The sequence below is a fragment of the Piliocolobus tephrosceles genome, chromosome 4, assembly GCF_002776525.5.
Source record: "Piliocolobus tephrosceles isolate RC106 chromosome 4, ASM277652v3, whole genome shotgun sequence".
Lineage (NCBI taxonomy): Eukaryota > Metazoa > Chordata > Mammalia > Primates > Cercopithecidae > Piliocolobus > Piliocolobus tephrosceles.
Window position 1 is genome coordinate 42,761,165 of NC_045437.1, and position 21,466 is coordinate 42,782,630.

Below are 21,466 nucleotides of genomic sequence, written 5' to 3' on the forward strand. Positions count from 1 at the left end.
GTAGATATATACACATATATAGATAGATCTACATATGTAGATATATATACATATATAGATACATATACACACATATATACACTGTAGTTTTTCTTTTTTTTTTTTTGAGACGGAGTCTCTCTCTGTCACCCAGGCCGGAGTGCAGTGGTGCGATCTTGGCTCACTGCAAGCTCTGCCTCCCGGGTTCACGCCATTCTCCCGCCTCAGCCTGCTGAGCAGCTGGGACTACAGGTGCCTACCACCATGCCCGGCTAATTTTTGTATTTTTAGTAGAGATGGGGTTTCACCATGTTAACCAGGACGATCTCAATCTCCTGACTTCATGATCCGCCCGGCTTGGCCTCCCAAAGTGCTGAGATTACAGGTGTGAGCTGCCGCACCCAGCCTGCAAGCAATATATTAATTGTTAAAAGTAGTAAATGAAATGTTTTTGTCATTTTTGGATTAGTGATCAGGCCTGATAGACTTGGTTTTTCAGCAACAAATAGAGTCAGTGTGCTAAATACTGGAATGAAAGCATGTGAAATGATATGCAGGCAATAAACATTTTTCCTTTTACAGAAAACATTTTAAATACAGTTATATATATATATTAAAAATATATGTATTATATATATGTCTGAAACACAGTCTTTTTCTGTTGCTTAGGTAGGAGTGCAGTGGTGTAGTTATGGCTCACCACAGCCTCAACTTCCTGGAGTTGAGGAAGGAAGCTTCCCATTTCAGCCTCCTGAGTAGCTGGGACTACAGGCACATGGCACCATGCCCAGCTAATTTTTGTGTGTTTTTTTTGTAGAGATGGGGCTTCGCCATGTTGCCCGGGCTGGTCTTGAACTCCTGAGCTCAAGTGATCCTCCTGCCTTGGCTTGCCAGTGTGCTGAGATTACTTTTATCTACATCAAATGTATTGAGAAGTGATGTATGCCATATTGTGCTGGTGTTAAATGCATATAAATCTAATTATGTTTTTTCTGTTTTTGTGTGAAATATCAGTTGTGATTATCTGCACACATGGGTAAGACAAGGGAACCAAATGTTTGCCTTAAAGAATAAGTACTACAATATAGGCCTTAGTCCTTGAACATTTGACTAACATTTTGAGTTACTCAGTTTGTAAAAAAATTCAATATTTGGCCGGGCGCGGTGGCTCAAGCCTGTAATCCCAGCACTTTGGGAGGCCGAGACGGGCGGATCACGAGGTCAGGAGATCGAGACCATCCTGGCTAACATGGTGAAACCCCGTCTCTACTAAAAAATACAAAAAACTAGCCGGGCGAGGTGGCGGGCGCCTGTAGACCCAGCTACCTCGGGAGGCTGAGGCAGAATGGCCTAAACCCGGGAGGCGGAGCTTGCAGTGAGCTGAGATTGGGCCACTGCACTCCAGCCCGGGAGACAGAGCGAGACTCCGTCTCAAAAACAAACAAACAAACAAACAAACAAAAATTCAATCTTTTCATTTAGATCTCTTTCTTTATAATTTAACATAAATTCTTTGTTTTAAAATTCATCTTCACGGAAACACTAAATAATTTATTGTAAAGTGGTGATTAATATTCATTCTGGCTATGCATTGTTAGAGGCTGAAATACGGATATTTGATTTTAAATTGGTTTCTGTCTCAAAGAATGAATTAAAAATGTTTAGATCTATTCAGAGCCAAAACAAAAACAAAACAAAAGCAAACTATAAAGAATTAAGGACCAGCACCAAGCACATAGAATTCTTGTAGACTCAGCATCCTCCAAATTCCCATGTGAGTCCAGATGTTTTAAAGCTAAACATGTAACTCTCCTTGAATAAAGAGCAAGTCTCAGCAAAATGACTGAAAAAGCCTCTAGTGGTGAACACTGTGAGTAGATGAAGCAGTGTCCCTACTTGCACTTATTTGTTAAAAAAACAAAATAAATGAGGTTATTGTGTTGTACATGGAACATATTATGAGTAGGATTGTAAATTTCCATTTCTCTTTCAGATTCATAAGGAAATGTAGCAAGTCACATATAATGATTTATTTTTCTTGGTTTCTCTTATATTTCTTGAATCAGGGCATATTGCTTCTTAATATATATGACAGTGGCATATTCCAGTGAATGAAAGGATGAACTTATATGTGTTTTTCTTTATCTTGAACTCCCTCTTTTATATTAAAAATAAGCATTTTTCTTTTATATGTATTAAAAATGTATTTGAACAGCATTCTTCAAAGAATGTGATTTACTTTCTCTTCTTTCATCAGCCTTTCTCTTCCTCTGTTATACAGATATAGAAATATAGTCTGACATATGTTACTAAATATATGATAGAAAAGACATTAGTTTATTAAATAGTTGATAAGAAAACCTTCAGTTATATGACGTAGTTTTTGTCACAGATGGCTAACACAAAGGACCGTGGATTATAATAAGGTAGTGCTTCTTGACTAATGCAGTCATAATAATAGCTAGCATTTACTGACTGCTAGGCACTGTGCTAAATACTTCACATGCCTTAGCTCATTTATTTTTTACAAGAATTCAGCAAAGTGGGTATATTATTATTTTCTTTTCCAGATGAAGACAGAGAGGGTTGATAATTTTACATATGAAGACCTGAAGCACAGAGAGATTAAGTAACTTGCCTGAGATGACACAGCTAGGGAGCAGCAGAACCAGGATTCAAACCAGGCTGACTTAAGAAAACATATTCTTACTCACAACCCTATACAACTTCTCTAATTTTTAACTGGGAGACAAAACAGTGTTGTATCTGACTCTCTAATCAGATGGTTAATGGGCTATGCACTGGAACCTTGGATACATGATATGTGGGTAGGAAAATTAATTAAAACTACAGTCATATTGAATGATTTAATGTAAAATTAATGTCAATCCCTAGATATTTCAGTGATGCCACTTCCAAAGTAATAGTTTACATCAAGGAAAAAGGTACCTTATTCAGGAAAGTTAACTTCTAGTTCCCTGGTCACCCACTGTCATTTTCTTTTTACTGACCACTAGGTAACCCTTTCTTCTGTTGCAGAACAACTGTCCACATGTTTGCTATCAAGGAAGGTGATAATTAAAGATGTATGTTCAGAGCTGTTTGTATTCTGCACATTCTTAATTTAATTTGTATTTTTTTCCTTTTCTTTGTAAAATCCTGTTTGCTGACTTGGTGTTGAGGCTGGAGCTGACTGCCCTGGCCAACAGTCCAGTCCAGATTCAGGAGCAATTGCAAAACTTGTGTCCCGGGTGGGTGGAAGCCATATGTTTTGGGGAGGTGCTGGAGTGAATGAAATTCTTCCTACTCTTTTAAAACCCCTATTCCTCAGCCAAATCTGAGAGTGACATAAAATTGGCCTCATAAAAGTCTTGTCTTATAAGGGTTGTGTCTTGCCCCAGTAGAAAATGCTTTGGTAGATCCTCTATAGGCCTGTAATCGGGAATAAAAATGCTTGTATAAACATATGTGGCATTGTCAATAAAAGTTAAAACAGGGAAGAGGACAAACTACACAGAGGAAAATGTGCAAATTGTTATTAAGGTGACTCATAAATATTACTAGATCTTTATAGCTTATTTTGGGGGGGCGGTCAGAAAGTTGGGTTTTGTCCACAGTATTCCTCCATCCCCCTACTTCTTAATTGTCAAATGTGTAAAAAAGCTGCTCATTACTGGCAAGGGAGTGGAATTTAAAAGCATTGACTATTTCACATATTTATGGGTGTGCTTTTAATCTTACTGAGACAACTGGATGTCAGCTCACACACACTCTTTACTTTCTTTCTCTAGGTCTCACGGGGATACTGGGTTTGGGCATTGCGGCTCCCAATCTAGCCTTTTCTCAGATGGTGACCACTTTTGGCTTGGCTGGCATTGTGGGGTATCATACCGTCTGGGGAGTGACCCCTGCTCTCCACTCACCACTAATGTCTGTGACGAATGCAATCTCAGGTTTGTTCCTCTCTTGTTTTTCCTCATCTCAGGTTTTCATAGGCTTACTCAGCTCTAGGAGGACTATCAATGACGTTTATAAAGTGTGTTTTCCAGTTGTTTTGCTTGGCATCCGAGGCATCTGCTTTGGTGATCTAAGGGCTCCCAGACTCTGAGAGGGTGTGGAATATGGGCCTGCAAAGTAAGAGGCCGTGGAAGTGTGTCAGCTCTTTGGGCTGCTCCCATTTCAAGCAGGACAGAGCCACTGTTACTTCTTCCAAGTTTGATTCTTTTTTTTTTTTTTTTTTTAAGGAAAGAATTCCACTGATAAAATTTGAAAACCAGTGTTCCACAGAATCATAGTTGCAACATCCTATAGGGCTCTCCTTGAATTAAACTCAACATTCAGCCTACCAAGGCTACAATAGGCCCTGTGTGGCATCAGGTTCACCATGAAGCTATGGTACGGGAAATCATCGCTTTCCAGTGAGGTGGCATGAGGCATTTCTCTTTGGTGCCAGTCTTTTCAGCAGTTCATGCAGCAGCAGCAGTCCATGCGGCTGCCCAGGATCTATTTCCTTTGTCCCCTAGCAATGGTTCAGATATGAGGGAATGAATCTTACATTGGACAAGCATGGGAGCTGTCCTGGCTTGAAAGCCTCAGGGCCAATAGTCATCTTTTATAACATTGCCGTAGGCACAGCTTCGAGGATCTCTGCAGGGAACATGTCTATCTCCAAAAGGTGCTGTAGTCAGGAAAACCCAAAGCTAGGCATCCCCAGCAGACATTTACAGTTCATTAATAGTTTCTTCTAGTTTACACGCAAATTATCTACCAGGGTCACTTTTTAACCATAAGCAATGTTGTCTATAACATTGGTGGATTTATATCTGTATTAGAGGAACATAGCTAGAAAGTTAAAGGAAAGTCCAGTTCCAATGCAGAAGGAGAAAAAGTTTTGTTAACCCTTTTCCCACAGTAGTAATTTCAGTGAGAATGATGTGAAGGTGTGTTATCCACAGTCTGCGTAAGGAAAATTGTTTATTTCATTTTAATGAGGGTATAAGAAAGCTGCCTTGTTTTTTGATATTGAGAACTTTACCCTCTATGAATCTATGTATGTGAGGTACTTCAGCTATGATATTTGATTTGGTGGTGTCACTATCACTATTCACCATGTTGATGCTTTCTTTCTAGGGCTGACTGCAGTTGGTGGGTTGGCACTGATGGGAGGACATTTGTATCCTTCCACAACTTCTCAGGGCCTTGCTACTCTTGCCACATTCATATCCTCCGTCAACATTGCAGGTATGATGTCAGTGAAAGGTCTCAGAGGACTATTTTCAATGGAGACATACAAAGCAAATATAAATCAGTATAAAATAGACATAATTGTGCCTTTAAAAAAGGTTTCACTCAGACCGTAAATGCTTTTTGTGCAGGAATGTTAGTTATTTTGCCCATCTGTAATTTTTAGAAACTCTTGATGAGAGAACAACCCTCAGTTCCCCAAAACAAACAAACAAAATGATGTCTTGCTACAAGTTAACTGGAAAGTTACTGAATGCATAGTTTTGAAGTAAGTTGGGTTAGAGCTGTCACCATAACATCTATAAATGAGTATAATTTTAGATCAAATTTTAGTCTTTTGCCTTATCCCAGCCAGCGTTTGTTCCTGGAAACTGAAAGCCTCGCACATCACTCATGTGTGAGACTCGTTTGATGCTATTTTGTAGCTAAAAATTCTTTAATGTGTCCAAGAAACCTGGTGCCTGTTGATATGGTATTTTCCTCTTTTATAATTTTTTATAGGGTTTTACAAATGTAACAACCTACTAGAAAAAGATGCCAATCTTTGATCTTTCACATTCTCAAGCTTTTTGAGTGGCTTTTTTCTTTTAGTTTTGCATTCTGATAGCGTTTTCTTCCTGAATATATTTAGTGTTTTTTTCCCCCACCTCTCTAATGAAATTGACTTGAGTAATAGAATGACTTTAAATTTTGGCTGGGTGTGGTGGTTAACACCTGTGATCCCAGCACTTTGGGAGGTCAAGGCGGGCAGATCACCTGAAGTCAGGAGTTCGAGACCAGCCTGGCCAACACGATGAAACCCGCTCTCTACTAAAAATACAAAAATTAGCCCAGCATAGTGGCATGAGCCTGTAATCCCAGCTACTCGGGAGGCTGAGACAGGAGAATAGCTTGAACCTGGGAGGCGGAGATTGCAGTGAGTCAAGATTGTGTTATTGCACCCTAGCCTGGGCAACAGAGTGAGCCTCCATCTCAAAAAAAAAAAAAAAATTTGAGGTTGCAAAATGTTATTTTAAATTATATTTATTCCTAGGTGATAAAGATGTGCTTAAAATAGAAAAAATGTAGCACTTTAAAAAATCATATTGCTCAGTGAGCTCAAAGAGGTACTATGTTTTTTATTTCCTTTGCTTTGCTAAGGTGGCTTTCTGGTAACTCAGAGAATGCTGGACATGTTCAAGCGTCCCACTGACCCCCCAGAATACAACTACCTGTATCTGCTCCCTGCTGGTACCTTTGTTGGTGGATATTTAGCTGCCCTCTACAGTGGTTATAACATTGAACAGGTAAGAGGCTCTTTGTAAGTTTTTATATTTACCACAATATTTTCTTCTCTATTAGATTTAACATTGTTAGTTATCCTAATTCAAATTATCGAGCAAATACAACTCTGTCAAGCAAATACAACAATAACCCTAGAAACATCTTGGTCAAACCAAGCATTCTCTTCCCCTAAGGATCAGGACCCTGGATTCTAGAGACAGATTTTTCTGGTAACTGAGTTTAAATATGGGTTTATGTCTTTGTTTTGTTACATTTTTCCACATGTAAAAGGAGTTAGGAAGGTTATCAATATCTTCATTACGTATCCAGCTAGATTGTTGTGGATTTATAATGAAACAATTCTGAACTCCGTATTTTCTATTTCTTTTCAATGACTGTCTTTTAGTTTCTTCTGTGTTTCCAACATGCAGTATTTATTGAATGAACATTTTTTTTTTTTTGAGAAGAGTTGGAGCAGTGAGTCAGAAAGACCTTAGTCTGAATTCGGATTTCCAATTTATTGATCATTTGCCTTGAAGAAAGTATGTAACTTCTTTAAGCTTTGATTCTCTCTTTTGCAAAATGAGGATAATGATTTTTCCCTCTTGTGGATCTCATGAGACTGTGACAACACAGATAAAACATATGGCACAGCCCCTGGCACTTTCGTCAGGGGTTGGCTCTTTTACAGCATTTGGTCAAGTTTAGTATTTTTAGATCCAATAATGACCCCATTTAAATTTAGGTACTTTTATGTGTATTTGTGCATGATAGCAAATCCAGAAGAAACCAATACAATATAAGTATTTCGTATGTTAATATTCCTAATGGGTAGGAAATATATTGAAGTCTCTAAGCTAATAGACCAAAGGTTTTAATAATCTCTCTCTCTCCCTTTTCCTTTGAAAAGATCATGTACCTAGGCTCGGGTTTGTGCTGTGTTGGTGCCTTGGCTGGCCTCTCTACCCAGGGAACAGCGCGTCTTGGCAATGCATTGGGCATGATTGGGGTTGCTGGAGGACTGGCAGCCACCCTCGGAGTCCTAAAACCAGGCCCAGAATTACTAGCTCAGATGTCTGGAGCGATGGCTTTGGGTGGTACCATTGGTAAGCACTTGTGGGCTTCTGCCTTTATGTGAACTCCAGTTTCTCAATATATATTTCTAAAGTCCATATTGATGAAATAATTAAATCGTGTTCATGGAAGTTGCTTGAGTTAATATTATTTTGGTCAAAATTCATCCCAGTTGGTGTAATTCTCATTCAAATACATTTTAAAACACTGAGTAAATGCATCAACTGAGTCAACATATCCTATACTCAATTCTTATTTTCCTTTACTGACTGTGTCCCATTAGCTGATAATGGAATGGGGGATTGGAATCCTTATGTACGTACTATACATAAGCTAACTTTTGTTCTGCTAGGTATAAATAACAGCCAAAGATTCTGCTTCATAGACCTGTTAAAAATGAAAAAACATGTGCCAGCAGAAAAACCACTGTTTTAATTTTATTCAGTTGTGTGCTGGATTGTTAAATTTACAGGAAGTTTTAGGCCGGGCTTGGTGGCTCACACCTGTAATCCCAGCACTTTGGGAGGCTGATGTGGGTGGATCACTTGAGGCTAGGAGTTTGAAACCAGCCTGGCCAATATGGTGAACCCTGTAGCTATTAAACATACAAAAATTAGTTGGGCATGGTGGCGTACAACTGCAATCCCAGCTTTTTGGGTGGCTGAAGCATGAGAATCGCTTGAACCTGGGATGTGGAGGTTGCAGTGAGCTGTGATCATGCTGCTGCACTCCAGCCTGGATGACAGAGCGAGATTCTGTCTCAAAAAAAAAAAAAAAAATTTTTTTTTCCAGGAATTTTTAAAGTTGATTGTTAAACAGAGCTATTATTAAATACTAAATTACATAAACTTAAAATTAAATAAATCAGAAACAAAGGTAATAATATTAAAAACTCATAACTTTCTAATTAATTTACTAGGTTTTATTATCTATGCTCTTGAGGTTACTTATATCTATTGTATGTGTATAGAAGAAATGCTATGTATCAGTGGGCTATGGTACATCTCTTTCCAATTCTACATTCAATGACATCACATTGGTAGATTGAAATTTTACTTGGTAGGAATATTGCAGTATGGAAATAGGCAAATGCTACAATCTGGGCTTGATTTATTGTTTTGTTTATTGTCCAGACATGAGAAAGTGATGGAGAAAATGTTAATGATGCAGCTTAAACTTCAAATGTTTTGACTGTAGCTGTGACATTGTGAATAGCACAAGTAATTGAGCAAATACTCTTCCAGTATTTGAAAACTATTATCAGATTCAGCAATAAAGTCACTCATGGTTGATAAATGAGTGAAGTTCTCACATACATTCTGTTGTTTTACTTTCATCTTAGTTATTAAAATAATAATAATAATAAAAATAAATATCAAACAATGTTCCTGTTGGAAGTATGCTTATTCATCAGTTGCAAACACTAGGTTGGCTACAGATATAAGAGTTTAGCAAAGATCCATGAAAACATTCTATGAAAGTCAATTTGTCTACATGGAATTTTCAATAAAGAACACTGTATTTCTTATTATTTGAAAATTGTGTGCTAGCCACCTTTATATCAGTTAAATCTCATGTATTTGTATGTGCATGTATTTCTTTCCTGTGGAACTGGTTATTAAATGTTTCCCAGTGCAACACTGGCTTTAGGCCTCCTTTTATACTTCCTCAGGAAAGCTTTGACTCTTTTCTTGATAATCTCTGGAAAGGGACTTGAAGGAAAATGTTTGCGCTATAGGTTCATGGCGGGAAAACCTTTAGATGTGATCTTAGCGAATATTCAGAGCCCTACTCCTTCTGTATCACCTACCTATAGCCATGCACTTCCTTCAGAGGCTCCTAATTTGGGTATTTACTGCCCAGATTTTTGCATTTCTTTACCTTGAGACTTTGCTCCCACCTACCCACCTGAAAACCAAGATCGTCTTTATGTTCCAGGTGTTTCTTATGTGTTCAGGAGCAAGCACTGGTTATAGAGAAGAGGACCTGGTTGTAATGGGGAGAATATAAGGGAATTTGATTAGAGATTTATTTAGGTAGTCTGAAGAAGTGTTGGCTAGGGGAAGGTTGGGAGTTTGTGATGGGAAGAGGCATGCATTAATGCTGCGTGTTGGGGTTCGTTGGAGTTGGGTCATGCTTAGGTGTGTGGAGAAAAACTGTTGTTTTGAAAGGGTATACAAGTTGAGCATCTTTAATCCAAAAATCCGAAATGCTTCAAAATCCAAAACTTTTTGTGTGGTGACATGACACCACAAGTGGTGAATTCCACACGTAAATACTTAACACAAACTTTGTTTCAAGCACAAAATAATTTAAAATGTTTAAAATTACTTTCAGGCTGTATGTATATGAAACAAATGAATTTTGTGTTTAGACCTGGGTCCCATTCCCAAGATATCTTAGTATGTATATGGAAATATTCCAAAATTTAAAAAGAAATTAAAATCTGAAACACTTCTGGTCCCAAGCATATCAGATAAGGGATACTCAACTTGTATACAACTAGTGCCCTTACCTTCTGTACAGCCCCTGTATAGAATATTTAGCCCGTACTAGATACTAGATAATATTTATTTGTGTCAATGGTGGAAATTCTTAAGGGTGATCTTTGTTGTGGTTACTTCTCAAAAGTTTGTCAAGTTTTAATTTATTTTTGACCTTCATTTCATGACAGGATTGACAATTGCCAAACGCATCCAGATTTCTGATTTACCTCAATTAGTTGCTGCTTTTCACAGTTTAGTGGGTTTGGCAGCTGTACTTACTTGCATAGCTGAGTACATTATAGAATATCCACATTTTGCTACGGATGCGGCAGCAAATCTCACCAAGATTGTGGCCTACCTCGGCACTTACATTGGTGGCGTCACCTTTAGTGGTTCTCTCATTGCCTATGGAAAATTGCAGGGTAAGTGATTCAGCATAACATAGAGGTAAATAGCTATGTTTAGGGCATTTAGGGATCCATTTTAATTTCAGAAAATACATTAACATGGTTGGGTGCAATGGCTCATGCCTGCAATCCAGCACTTTGGGAGGCTGAGGTGGGAGGCTCTTGAGCCCAAGAGTTCAAGACCAGCCTGGGCAATATAGCGAGACCCTATCTCTACTTTTTATAAAAAAATCAAATATTACTACTAATAAAAAAGATTAGAAAAAAGAAAATACCTTAACAGTAAAACTGTTAGGTGAAGAGTATTCATATAGCACTCAGAAATTGTAAAAGTGTTTTTCCTCCCATCCTTCCCCTTTATTGATACTTAACAAGTCTTATAAAGCTTTGAAGCTGTTTCATTTGCAGACAGCTAATGGAGGAAATTAGTGCACAGGAATTTGCATAGAGGGACTAGTTGACTTTTGATAATACATGTGAACAAAACAGCATCCTCATAATCCTTGGTTAGAGATGACTGTGTAGAATTCATAGAAATGAACTTTATACATTTTCCAAAATAGGAACTTATTAAATAAGTTTGTGTGAGTAGTAAACAGTACTTATTTTGAAAACAAATACTCACTTTAGGACTCTAGCATGACAACGTTTGCTGCTGGTAAAGTCAATCATGAAAATGGAAGTGGAGAAAAAACCCTACAGAGGCTGCTGTCAGTGTTTTTACAAAAAAGTCTCCAGAGAAACTAGTTTGTGATTTAAAAACATGGTCTTGCCTCTCAGTAATAAAGTCGTGAAAATTAAGTGGGGAACTTCCACAGAACTTGAAAATCATAAAAGAACTTCAAATCTCAAATGTTTTTATCTCATGCTTTGCCTTTAGGAACAAATAACAAACAAGGTTTCTTCTTCCTTGGGCTCAGTTAATAGAATCTGAAATACTAGTGTGCTAGGATTCCATATTGAAGTTCTATTTATTTATTTTTACTTTTTTATGCTTTATTTTTGTCAGAAGACTGGCAGGCATGAAATTTTAAATAAATAAACCCACACTTAACAACTTCTGTGTTGGTCATACGTAAGAAAATAACTTCTTAAGATCTCATGACAAAAAGGAAAGAAATAGTTTTGTGATCAAAATAGGGAAAAGAATACTGAAGTCGAACCATAGTTTTTCTGTCTCTGTTCATGTTTATTATATATAATAATTCTAATTTGCTTTTGTTTCAAACCTAGTAATATAAAGTAATATTTTAAATACCATGTTATGCTAATGTTAAATTTTGGTAGTTTAGGATTAAAAGACACACTTGGGTGTGTGTGAGGGGGTTTCTTACAACACATTCTGAATTCTAACTACTATGTGCTTGGCTCTAGGTCTCCTGAAATCTGCCCCTCTCCTACTGCCTGGAAGGCACTTACTCAATGCAGGCTTACTGGCTGCTAGTGTGGGCGGGATAATCCCGTTCATGGTGGACCCAAGCTTTACCACTGGCATCGCCTGTCTGGGTTCTGTGTCTGCTCTCTCTGCTATCATGGTAAGAAGTCAGAGATTGAAAAGTACATATTTGGTGAAAAACTGGTAACATTTTGTTAGATTAAAGTATAATCAGATTTTTATCTCATCAAGAACCTTGATGGAATAAAAATGTTTTAAAATTATGTCACATGTTCATCTTTTTAGAATCTGGAAAACACAGGAGAGTGTAGGAAGAACATTGTTCTTTCTTGCAACTTAATTATTCATTTTAAAGTTGTCACATGAGACGCCTTTATTGCTCTGGAGTCTTTTCACTGGATCAATGTGTTGGTGAACAGGAGCTTAAAAAGGCCAAGGGTTTCAATGTATTAGGTGCCTACTGTATGACAAGCCCTACAAAATAGTGCTTCGAGGTTTATACAATACAAGTAAGATAGTCTCTGCCCACTAGTTGCTCTCACATCATTGGAAGATATGACATGAAATCAAACAAGTATAAAATGAAATGCAGTTAAAAAACCCCATATGCTCAGTGAGAGTGTTCAGTTAAGCCTTTTATGATAGGTTCAGCCTTCCTCTTTCTCTGTAATTTTTGCATTTAATATATTGAAACAGTAGTTTTTAGTTGTCTATATGACAGTCTGGCATCTTATATCAATGTATGATGTTGTTTCATGCAGTGCTATTATTTGCTGTTATTCACTGTTACTCATGTTCTTTCAGTGTGTAATCTGTAGATAAGGTTTATATTTAAGTTAAAAAAATTTTGTACAGTGCCTAACACAAAGTTAGACACATAGCAATTGCTTATGAAATACTTACTGGCTCCTTGATTCAGAAACACCTAATTTATAGTGTAAAAATGATACTTATTTTTGTGTGATTATGAGAGTTAAGTCATGATTTCAACACAGAAACTTGAGATCACTGAAAAGTAAATTGAAATCTCATCTTTATATTAATGCTCATAGTCTAATTTTATTCTGGCTTGTTGCACTGATTTTTGTTTTAAACAAAAGAAAAATAATTTTGATATTTTTAATCTAATAAGGGAGAATAGGTTAATGAAGTCTCAAAATAAAAGATATACAAATGTGACTGGGCGCAGTGGCTCATGACTGTAATCCCAGCACTTCGGGAGGCCGAGGTGGGTGGACCACCTGAAGTCAGGAGTTTGTGACTAGCCTGGCCAACATGGTGAAACCCTGTCTCTACTAAAAATACAAAAATATGCCGGGCATGGTGGTGCGCGCCTGTATTCCTAGCTACTTGGGAGGCTGAGGCAGGAGAATCGCTTGAACCTGGGAGGCAGAGGTTGCAGTGAGCCCAGATCATGCCATTGCACTCTAGCCTGGGCGACAAAGCAAGACTCTGTCTCAAAACAAAACAAAACTTTAAGAATTGTTGTTTCAGGGAAGCAGTGAATATGATATTTAAAGGATTTATTGGTTCTATGAGAATGTCTTAGACAAAGTATTTTTTGAATTTATTTTATTGTTTTTGGCTTAAATGAGTAGTACATGAATATGCTCTCATTGTAACAAACAAAAAAAGGTAAAAATATGTGAAATAAGAAGCAAAAAGCTTTTTCCTTTCCTGTGTTTAGTAATTTCAAGTTGTATCACAGACATTGTTAATGATACATTATAGACATTTTGGATTATGTTATATTCCTTCAAAGGGTATTGATTATTATTTTTTATTTATGCATTTTCGTAGCCAGCTAACTTGGCTAAACTCAAATTCCAAATTTTGACTCCCTTATGGTGGGGAGGGGCAGCTGAAATCTGTTGTTATTTTATCCTTAACAGGATTGCTTGGAGTCTGTCTCACCTATGTATAGTTCAAGAGTCATCCAGAGATTTGAGTAGAATTTATACACAGAAACTGGGACTCCCTCTCTCTAGCCTGCTCCTTTGTGGGATTTCCCTTATTACTTTCCAGCTGCCTTAGTCATCTCAATGCTATCTTCAGGACCTTCAAGCCAGTAAGACTGTGGGCTTATATTTTATAATTTCTTTAATTGGTACCAACAGGGGATTGCCCTCAGTCTAAAGCCATAAAAATTAGGAAATTCACTTGGTGTTGTTATGTTTTTCCAAATGTAGACACTTCTCCAGTTTCTGCCTGTTTTTCATCACTGAAAAGTGTTTTTTTTTAATGTAAAGTTTTTTTTTAGGGGGGTGGGTGGCTCAGTGTTTATAGTTGTTATACCTGTGGAAGTGTTGGTCAGATGGGAGACACTTATTACCAGAAGTGGAACTTATATGTAAATATATTAATAGGAAAGCTAGAATAATTAAGGAGCAAATTGTTAAATGCCAGAGGTTTTATTTTTATGTTATTAATTTTGAGTTCTACTTTGATTGTTGTTCTAGGGTGTGACTTTGACAGCTGCTATTGGGGGTGCCGACATGCCCGTCGTCATCACTGTGCTGAACAGCTACTCAGGCTGGGCCCTGTGTGCAGAGGGCTTCCTGCTCAACAACAATCTGCTGACCATTGTGGGTGCACTCATAGGCTCGTCTGGTGCTATCCTGTCATACATCATGTGTGTGGTAAGAAACAGCACATAAGTGAAAGAAAAGGAAATGACTTTCTGAAAACATGGATGTGCTTATCATTTCTTTTATTAGCCATAAAAATGAGTATTGTAGGCTGGGTACTGTAGCTCACGCCCGTAATCCCAGCACTTTAGGAGGCCAAGCCAGGTGGATCACGAGGTCAGGAGTTCAAGACCAGCCTGGCCAAGATGGTGAAACCCCGTCTCTACTAAAAATACAAAAATTACCTGGGCGTGGTGGTAGGTGCCTGTAATCCTAGCTATTTGGTAGGCTGAGGCAAAGAATTGCTTGAACCCAGGAGGTGGAGGTTTCAGTGACCAAGATCATGCCACTGCACTCCAGCCTGGGTGACATAGCGAGACTCCATCTTAAAAGAAAAAAAAAAAAAGAGTATGGTAGCTTTGAATTCTCTTCAGCAGAAATAGCAGAGTGTTTCATTTGCATAAATTTCCAAGACTGCCTTTAAGGTACCCAACTGTAAAGAATTAGGAAAATTAAATAGAAAGATGAAAATCTTCTAGTGCCTCTCTCCATCTGGAGATAAACAGGTAAGATTTTGGTTTATCTCCTTATGTATGGCATATCTGTGTATTTACTTGTCTGACCATGTTGTATATTGTCCTACATTTAAAAAAACTTACATACTATATTGTTGACTTTTTGTCATTAAAAATTCTATTTTAAGAGACTTTACCCTAATCCATCATATGGATATACAAAATTTATTTAATTTCCCCTTAATGCTATACATATGAAGTTGTTTGATTTTGATTTCTCTTTATACATATCTTTGACATTTCAGATTTTTGTCTTAAGATAGAGTCCTAGAATTTATAGCCTCATTATACTTATAGCCATGTTTCTGGAAAGGTCGTTCTGATTTACACTTCCGTTGCTCATCTGTGAGAGTTTCTACCTTAGAAGTTTTGTGGTCAGCATGATGGTTTTTTTTTTTTTTTTTTTTTTTTTTTAATTATACTTTAAGTTCTAGGATACATGTGCACAACGTGCAGGTTTGTTACATGTGTACACATGTGCCATGTTGGTGTGCTGCACCCATTAACTCGTCATTTACGTTAGGTATATCTCCTAATGCTATCTCTCCCCCCACCCCATCCCCACAATAGGACCCAGTGTGTGATGATGGTTTTTTAAAAAAAGAACAGAAAAAAGTAACAACACTAATACTTCCTAGCTTTTCTGTTTGTTTCAAGTTCTCTTCTTGATGGCAAGAAGATGCTGTGCAAATATTATAATTAAAGGTTTGAGTAGAACTTTTTTTCAAATTATAGGTGTTATTGTCTAAATAATACTTTTGAATAACTGTTACAGTACAAGTATGAAGCTAAGTGAAACCAGAGTGTGATTTTACACTGATAAATAATTTAGACAAGAAAGGGATCTGTATTAGTCCATTCTCACACTGCTGTGAAGAACTACCTCAGACTGGGTAATTTATGAAGTAAAGAGGTTTAATTGACTCACAGTTCCACAGGCTTAACAGGAAGCATGACTGGGAAGCCACAGGAAACTTACAATCATGGCGGAAGGTGAATGGGAAGCAAGCACATCTTACCGTAGTGGAGCAGGAGAGAGAGTGAAGGGGGATGTGCCACACACTTTTAAACCACCGGATCTCGTGAGAACTCACTAGCATAAGAACAGCAAGGCGGAAGTCAGCCCCCATAATCCATCACCTTCCACCAGGCCCCATATGTGGGGATTACAATTTGACATGAGATTTGGGTAGGGACTCAGCCAAACCATATCAGATTCGTTTATTACAATATTTTAAAAAATTGCCTTATTTTACAACTCAGGATTTTTCTTACGATTTAATTGAAAATCTCATTGTAATTTGGAAGGCTGAAGTATCTTTTCATAGTAAAAAATATTTTTGTTTCTTAGGCTGTATTGCCAATCAAAGGGTTTGATAGCCCAACTTCAAAACAAGCTAAGGGGTTTTAAAATTAAATCACCTAAATTGCTTGGGGGATTTGGAAAGGTGAAGGTTTATGTATCCTATTTGAAAAGTGTCAGCTTTGTGACAGAAAGAAGAAACATTTGTGAAGAAAAAATGTTTATGAAGTTGTACTAGAAACAGTTTTCTGTAAAAGTGCTTTTAACCCTTAGTTTGATTTTGCTTCAGTTGATGAATTTGAATGACCAGCAGGGGGCAGCAGATTTTCATTATTACTTAAACTTGAGGTTTGTCAGTGGCTTTTAAAGTTAAATGGGAGGACTTGAAGGATTTGAATGTTAACAAAGCCTATGGCATACTGATATGGGGAGAGGAGGGAAGAAGACTTCTATCTAGTTCTTGAAATGTCAGCATGGTTAATTTCTTGTTTTATCCTTTTTAAAAAACGGTTTTCTTTAGGTTTTTAAATTTATGAAGAGTATTCCCCACATTTCTGTCTGTGTCTCTCATTACTCTCCTTTTCCTTCTTCACTTAGTGTCTTTTATTATTATTAGTTATAGCAACCATAGTAAGTCTTAGAGTAACTCTTCTGTAACACTAGAATAAGGTAGCAAGAGGTACTTGTTGAAAGTACTCTCTTCTATGTGTTCTGCAATTATATCCTCTTTCTCGTATTTTTCCTATTCTTTTATATTTTTTGACTTGTTTTCTCTAGGTTTTCTATTTCTTTTTTTTCCATTTCACTGCCACAGGCGTGCCTTTTACCATCAGCATTCCATAGATATTTTGTATTCCTATTCTGTATATAGAGCTACCAAATTATTCTGATAGCTGCCTGAGGCCATAAATATCACATTGGGTCAGATTAATAATTTGGATTCAAGAACAGTTGAAGTTTTAATTTAAAAAAAATTCTGGCCGGGTGCCGTGGCTCATACCTGTAATTCTAGCACTTTGGGAGGCCAAGGCAGGTGGATCAGTTGAGCCCAGGAGTTCAAGACCAGCCTGGGCAACATGACAAAACCCTGTCTCTACAAAAAATATAAAAGTTAGCTGGGCATGGTGGCACATGCTTGTAGTCCCAGTTACTTGGGGGGCTGAGGCAGGAGGATCACCTGGGGAGGTTGAGGCTGCAGGGAGCTGTGATTGTACCACAGGACTGCAGCCTAGGTGACAGAGTGATACCCTGTCTCAAAAAAAAAAAAAAAAAAAAAAAATCCAATTAATCAAAGATGTTTAATGTAGGAAATTTGGAAGAAACAGAAAAGGATAAATAAAAAAATAAAATTACCTAAACTTCTATTACCACTTAACAGTTAACATTCTAGTCTTTTTTATATGAATATGTTTAAATACATTCTACTGAATATATTATGTAATTATCTAACCTTAATTTTAATGAAGGTTTAATTAATGTTTAATTTTCTAATAATTTTTAGCTCCTACTATTATAGCACACAGATATACCAGAATCTGTTTATTCAAATTCATAATAGTTGTTTTTAACTTTCTTTTTTTTTTTTGGTTGCAGTTTTCCTTCTTATACATCTTTGATGATTTCCTTAGGTCTAGTTTTTATAAGTGCAATTACATGGTCAAAGGGAGTAAGAACTTTTTGTTGGTTTTTGATATTACTAAATTGATCTCCACAAAGCATTCACCAGTCAAAGCTCTTACTTGTGATGTTCAATGTGTTTGTCTTACTGTATGATCTCTACTCCTAGACATTGTTACAAAACAAGTCAGAAACCAGCAAATATGAGCCTGTCATATTTTTCGATTTTGAAGATAGAAATTATCTTTTCTTCTAAAATTTTCTGATTTCTCACTTTTTACATTAACCTTCATTGATAAACCTTCTTTATGCTTCTTTATTATAGGAAATTATAGATTTATTCAGTCTCTTATGGCTGTGCTTAGCAGCTCTAGGTAGATCAGTATAATCGTAAAAATAAAATAGCTACTCAAAATTAGGCATTAGTGCAGGATAACAGGCATTATGCTGGATGTTTTACAAAATATAGCCCATTTAATCCCCACACAAATTCTGAAGGTAAGAAATGTTATTCTCATTTTACTGAGAAAGTATTGTAAGGCACCATTTATTATTCACCTTTGTGTTTGTGGAGTCTGGCCAAGTACCTGGCACATTCACACAAATTGATTTGTTAAGTGAACATTAGATAAATATTTTGTTAGCTTATTTCATGTTTTAGAGTCTTCTCCAGATATATTATGATGGCAGATATAGTAGAGTTAACATGGTACTAGTATGTTGACCTTCACTGTTATTTATTGAGGGAAACATGCAAGTCCAAACTAGAACAGGGTGATTTTATTACGTGTGAGGGAATGGAATGCACCCCAAATGGCTAACCAGCAATCCCCAAAATTGAATTTTTGTTCTGACAAAGAATTCTTTTGGGTGTCCTCTGAGCTCAGTGCTGTGGTTGCACAATATCCAAGATGATAAAAACTGAAAAATGTTGACAGTGTCCAAACAACCAACTCAAATCAATGATACCCAAATATTATATAGACATTAACCTCTCTATAATTTTACAGTTTATTTGTTTATGATAGTATCCAGATTGCCTCAGAAGTAGAGGTCTTACAAAAATTGAACAGCATTTTGAGATCAAATTTTCTGATTTTTGCACTTTGCTGCTTGGTTCCAAATGAAAATAGAACAGAATGAAGTGGATCAAAAGCCAAATCAAAAATGTTTTTTTCCTTTGTGATTAATTAATACTTACAAAGCATTGAAATGAGAGATGCTAGTAAATGGTATATGTTATTATTGCTTTGACTTTGTCAGTTTTATGACCTGTCCTTTGCTTTCAGATTGATTTCTTACAGTGTGTTCAGAATTATGTGAATTAGGGTTCTCTTTAATGTAGAATGCAATTTTAATTATTGGTTTAATAGCTTAAAAGGAACAGCCTTAAACAGTGTTGCAAATTCTTTGTCTTGGAAGCTGAGAACTGTTCAATCTCTGGAACAGCGGTCATAGGATAGTCTCATTAATCATTTAAGCAGGCAAAAAAAAAAAAAAAAAAAAAAAAAGAGAGAGAGAGAGAAACAAAACAGAACCATAAACGCTAAACATTTGTTGAGACTATGATGTTGCAATGGTAAATTTAGAGATGAAAATAATTTCATTTTTAAGAGACCACATGGAATTATTATAGCTTAATGGTGATGTAATTGTGGATACGTGTTTAACATGTTTGACTATGATTGTTAAACTACTGTATGGTTCCTTTTTTTTTGTCCCTAAGATGCCATCAGAAGTGGATACACATTAATTAAATGTCCTCAGAGATTCTTGCCCTCTTCTTCATTCAGTTTTATAGGAGGAAATAATGGTTCCTTTTAAGCCGAGTTAGAATAAAATTGTTTATTTATCACTCTCCTCTGTCCCTCTACCTCTGTACAGTAGTACATCTACTACTGTGATCTTCTGCAGGACTGTATGATACAGGTGATGGAGGCTCTTTGTTCACTGGACTTTTTTTTTAAAAAAGTTATCTATGACAGAAATATCTTAATGTCCGAAATAGTCCTTTAAATCAATTTTTAAGGGCAACAATTTGGTAGAACATTTATTTTGATAACAGTTTCAGAATTGTATAATTCAAAACTAGAAAGGATTAATCTACATCAATGAGTTGAATGTTTGGGAAGTCTCAGATGTGGCTATATGGATTTTCATTAAATGTTGGATTTAAATATGGGAGGAATGTGTTAGGAATTTAAAACATCATGTCAGCTTGAGATTGTGAACTTAATTAAAAGCATTACTTTAGCCGGGCATGGTGGCTCATTCCTGTAATCCCAGCACTTTGGGAGGCCAAGGCAGGCAGATCACTTGTGGTCAGGAGTTTGAGACCAGCCTGGCCAACATGGTGAAACCCAATTTCTACCAAATATATAAAAAGTTAGCCAGATGTGGTGGTGTGCACCTGTAATCCCAGCCACTCTGGAGGCTGAGGCAGGAAAATCTCTTGAACCCAGGGGACCAATGTTACAGTGAGATGAGATCATGCCACTACACTCCAACCTGGGTGACAGAGTGAGACTCCATCTCAAAAAAAAAGGCATTACTTTAATTCTTTCACCTTCTTATCCATTAATAATACATGTAAAGACATTTCAGGTTGTATTTTGTTTGTAATAATCTTAGACAAATTTGTCAGACTTTGGGCTCTGTAAAATGTCAATGTTGTATCTGATAAATAGAGTTTAGGTTGAAAGAGCAATTACAATTCTGGCAACATTTTGATTCATCATCTTTGAAATTTACGTTATTTAGGCTTTATTAAAGTATGGCTTCTTGCTCATCTTCTGTGTACCTTTTCCTCACTGCCTTTGCCTGGGCCCTACTCAGCATAATGGAAATGTCTCCACCAAGCTGGTAGCAGGCTGAGCCATCATTGTGTGGGGTGGCCATAGTTTTCTCGATGTGATATTTATCATTGAACATCTTGGTGCTTTTTTACTTTTTTAATACTAAAGTGTTGTATTTTAAAAACAAGCAATAGATTGACACTTATATAGCTTTTAAGTGATATAATGAATCAATAATATATTTATTACAGCACTTAAAATAGAGTTTAATAAGTTTTTGGAATTTTTTTCTGAAGTGATAAAGTCAGTTATGATCATGTAGAATGACTGTTTTGATCACATGTAGTGACTTGAAATCTTAAAATGCATTTGATTACTCAGAACTACCCCACATCTAGAGGTCTATAAATGAACTGTTTTCAAAACCACATCAGTTATTGTCACATATTTCAGCAGTGGCATTCCTATGGTATATTCTTGAGTGATTATAAATGAGCATGAGAAGTTCATTTCTCTTATTTTTCTTTCTTTTTTTTTTTATTATACTTTAAGTTCTAGGGTACATGTGCATAACGTGCAGGTTTGTTATATATGTATACATGTGCCATGTTGGTGTGCTGCACCCATCAACTCGTCAGCACCCATCAATTCATCATTTATATCAGGTATAACTCCCCAATGCAATCCCTCCCCCCTCCCC

The 21,466-nt window shown here is 36.7% G+C and overlaps 1 protein-coding gene across 1 annotated transcript in view; it reads left to right on the forward strand.

Moving 5' to 3' along the window:
* Positions 1–21,466, forward strand: part of NNT (nicotinamide nucleotide transhydrogenase) — a 104,990-nt gene that overhangs the window by 42,831 nt on the left and 40,693 nt on the right. Inside the window, exons 11-17 of the mRNA XM_023216413.3 lie at positions 3,771–3,932; positions 5,110–5,220; positions 6,364–6,509; positions 7,397–7,592; positions 10,235–10,468; positions 11,828–11,988; positions 14,309–14,488. Coding sequence (XP_023072181.1) covers positions 3,771–3,932; positions 5,110–5,220; positions 6,364–6,509; positions 7,397–7,592; positions 10,235–10,468; positions 11,828–11,988; positions 14,309–14,488 — 1,190 coding nt within the window. The remainder of the gene's footprint in view (positions 1–3,770; positions 3,933–5,109; positions 5,221–6,363; positions 6,510–7,396; positions 7,593–10,234; positions 10,469–11,827; positions 11,989–14,308; positions 14,489–21,466) is intronic.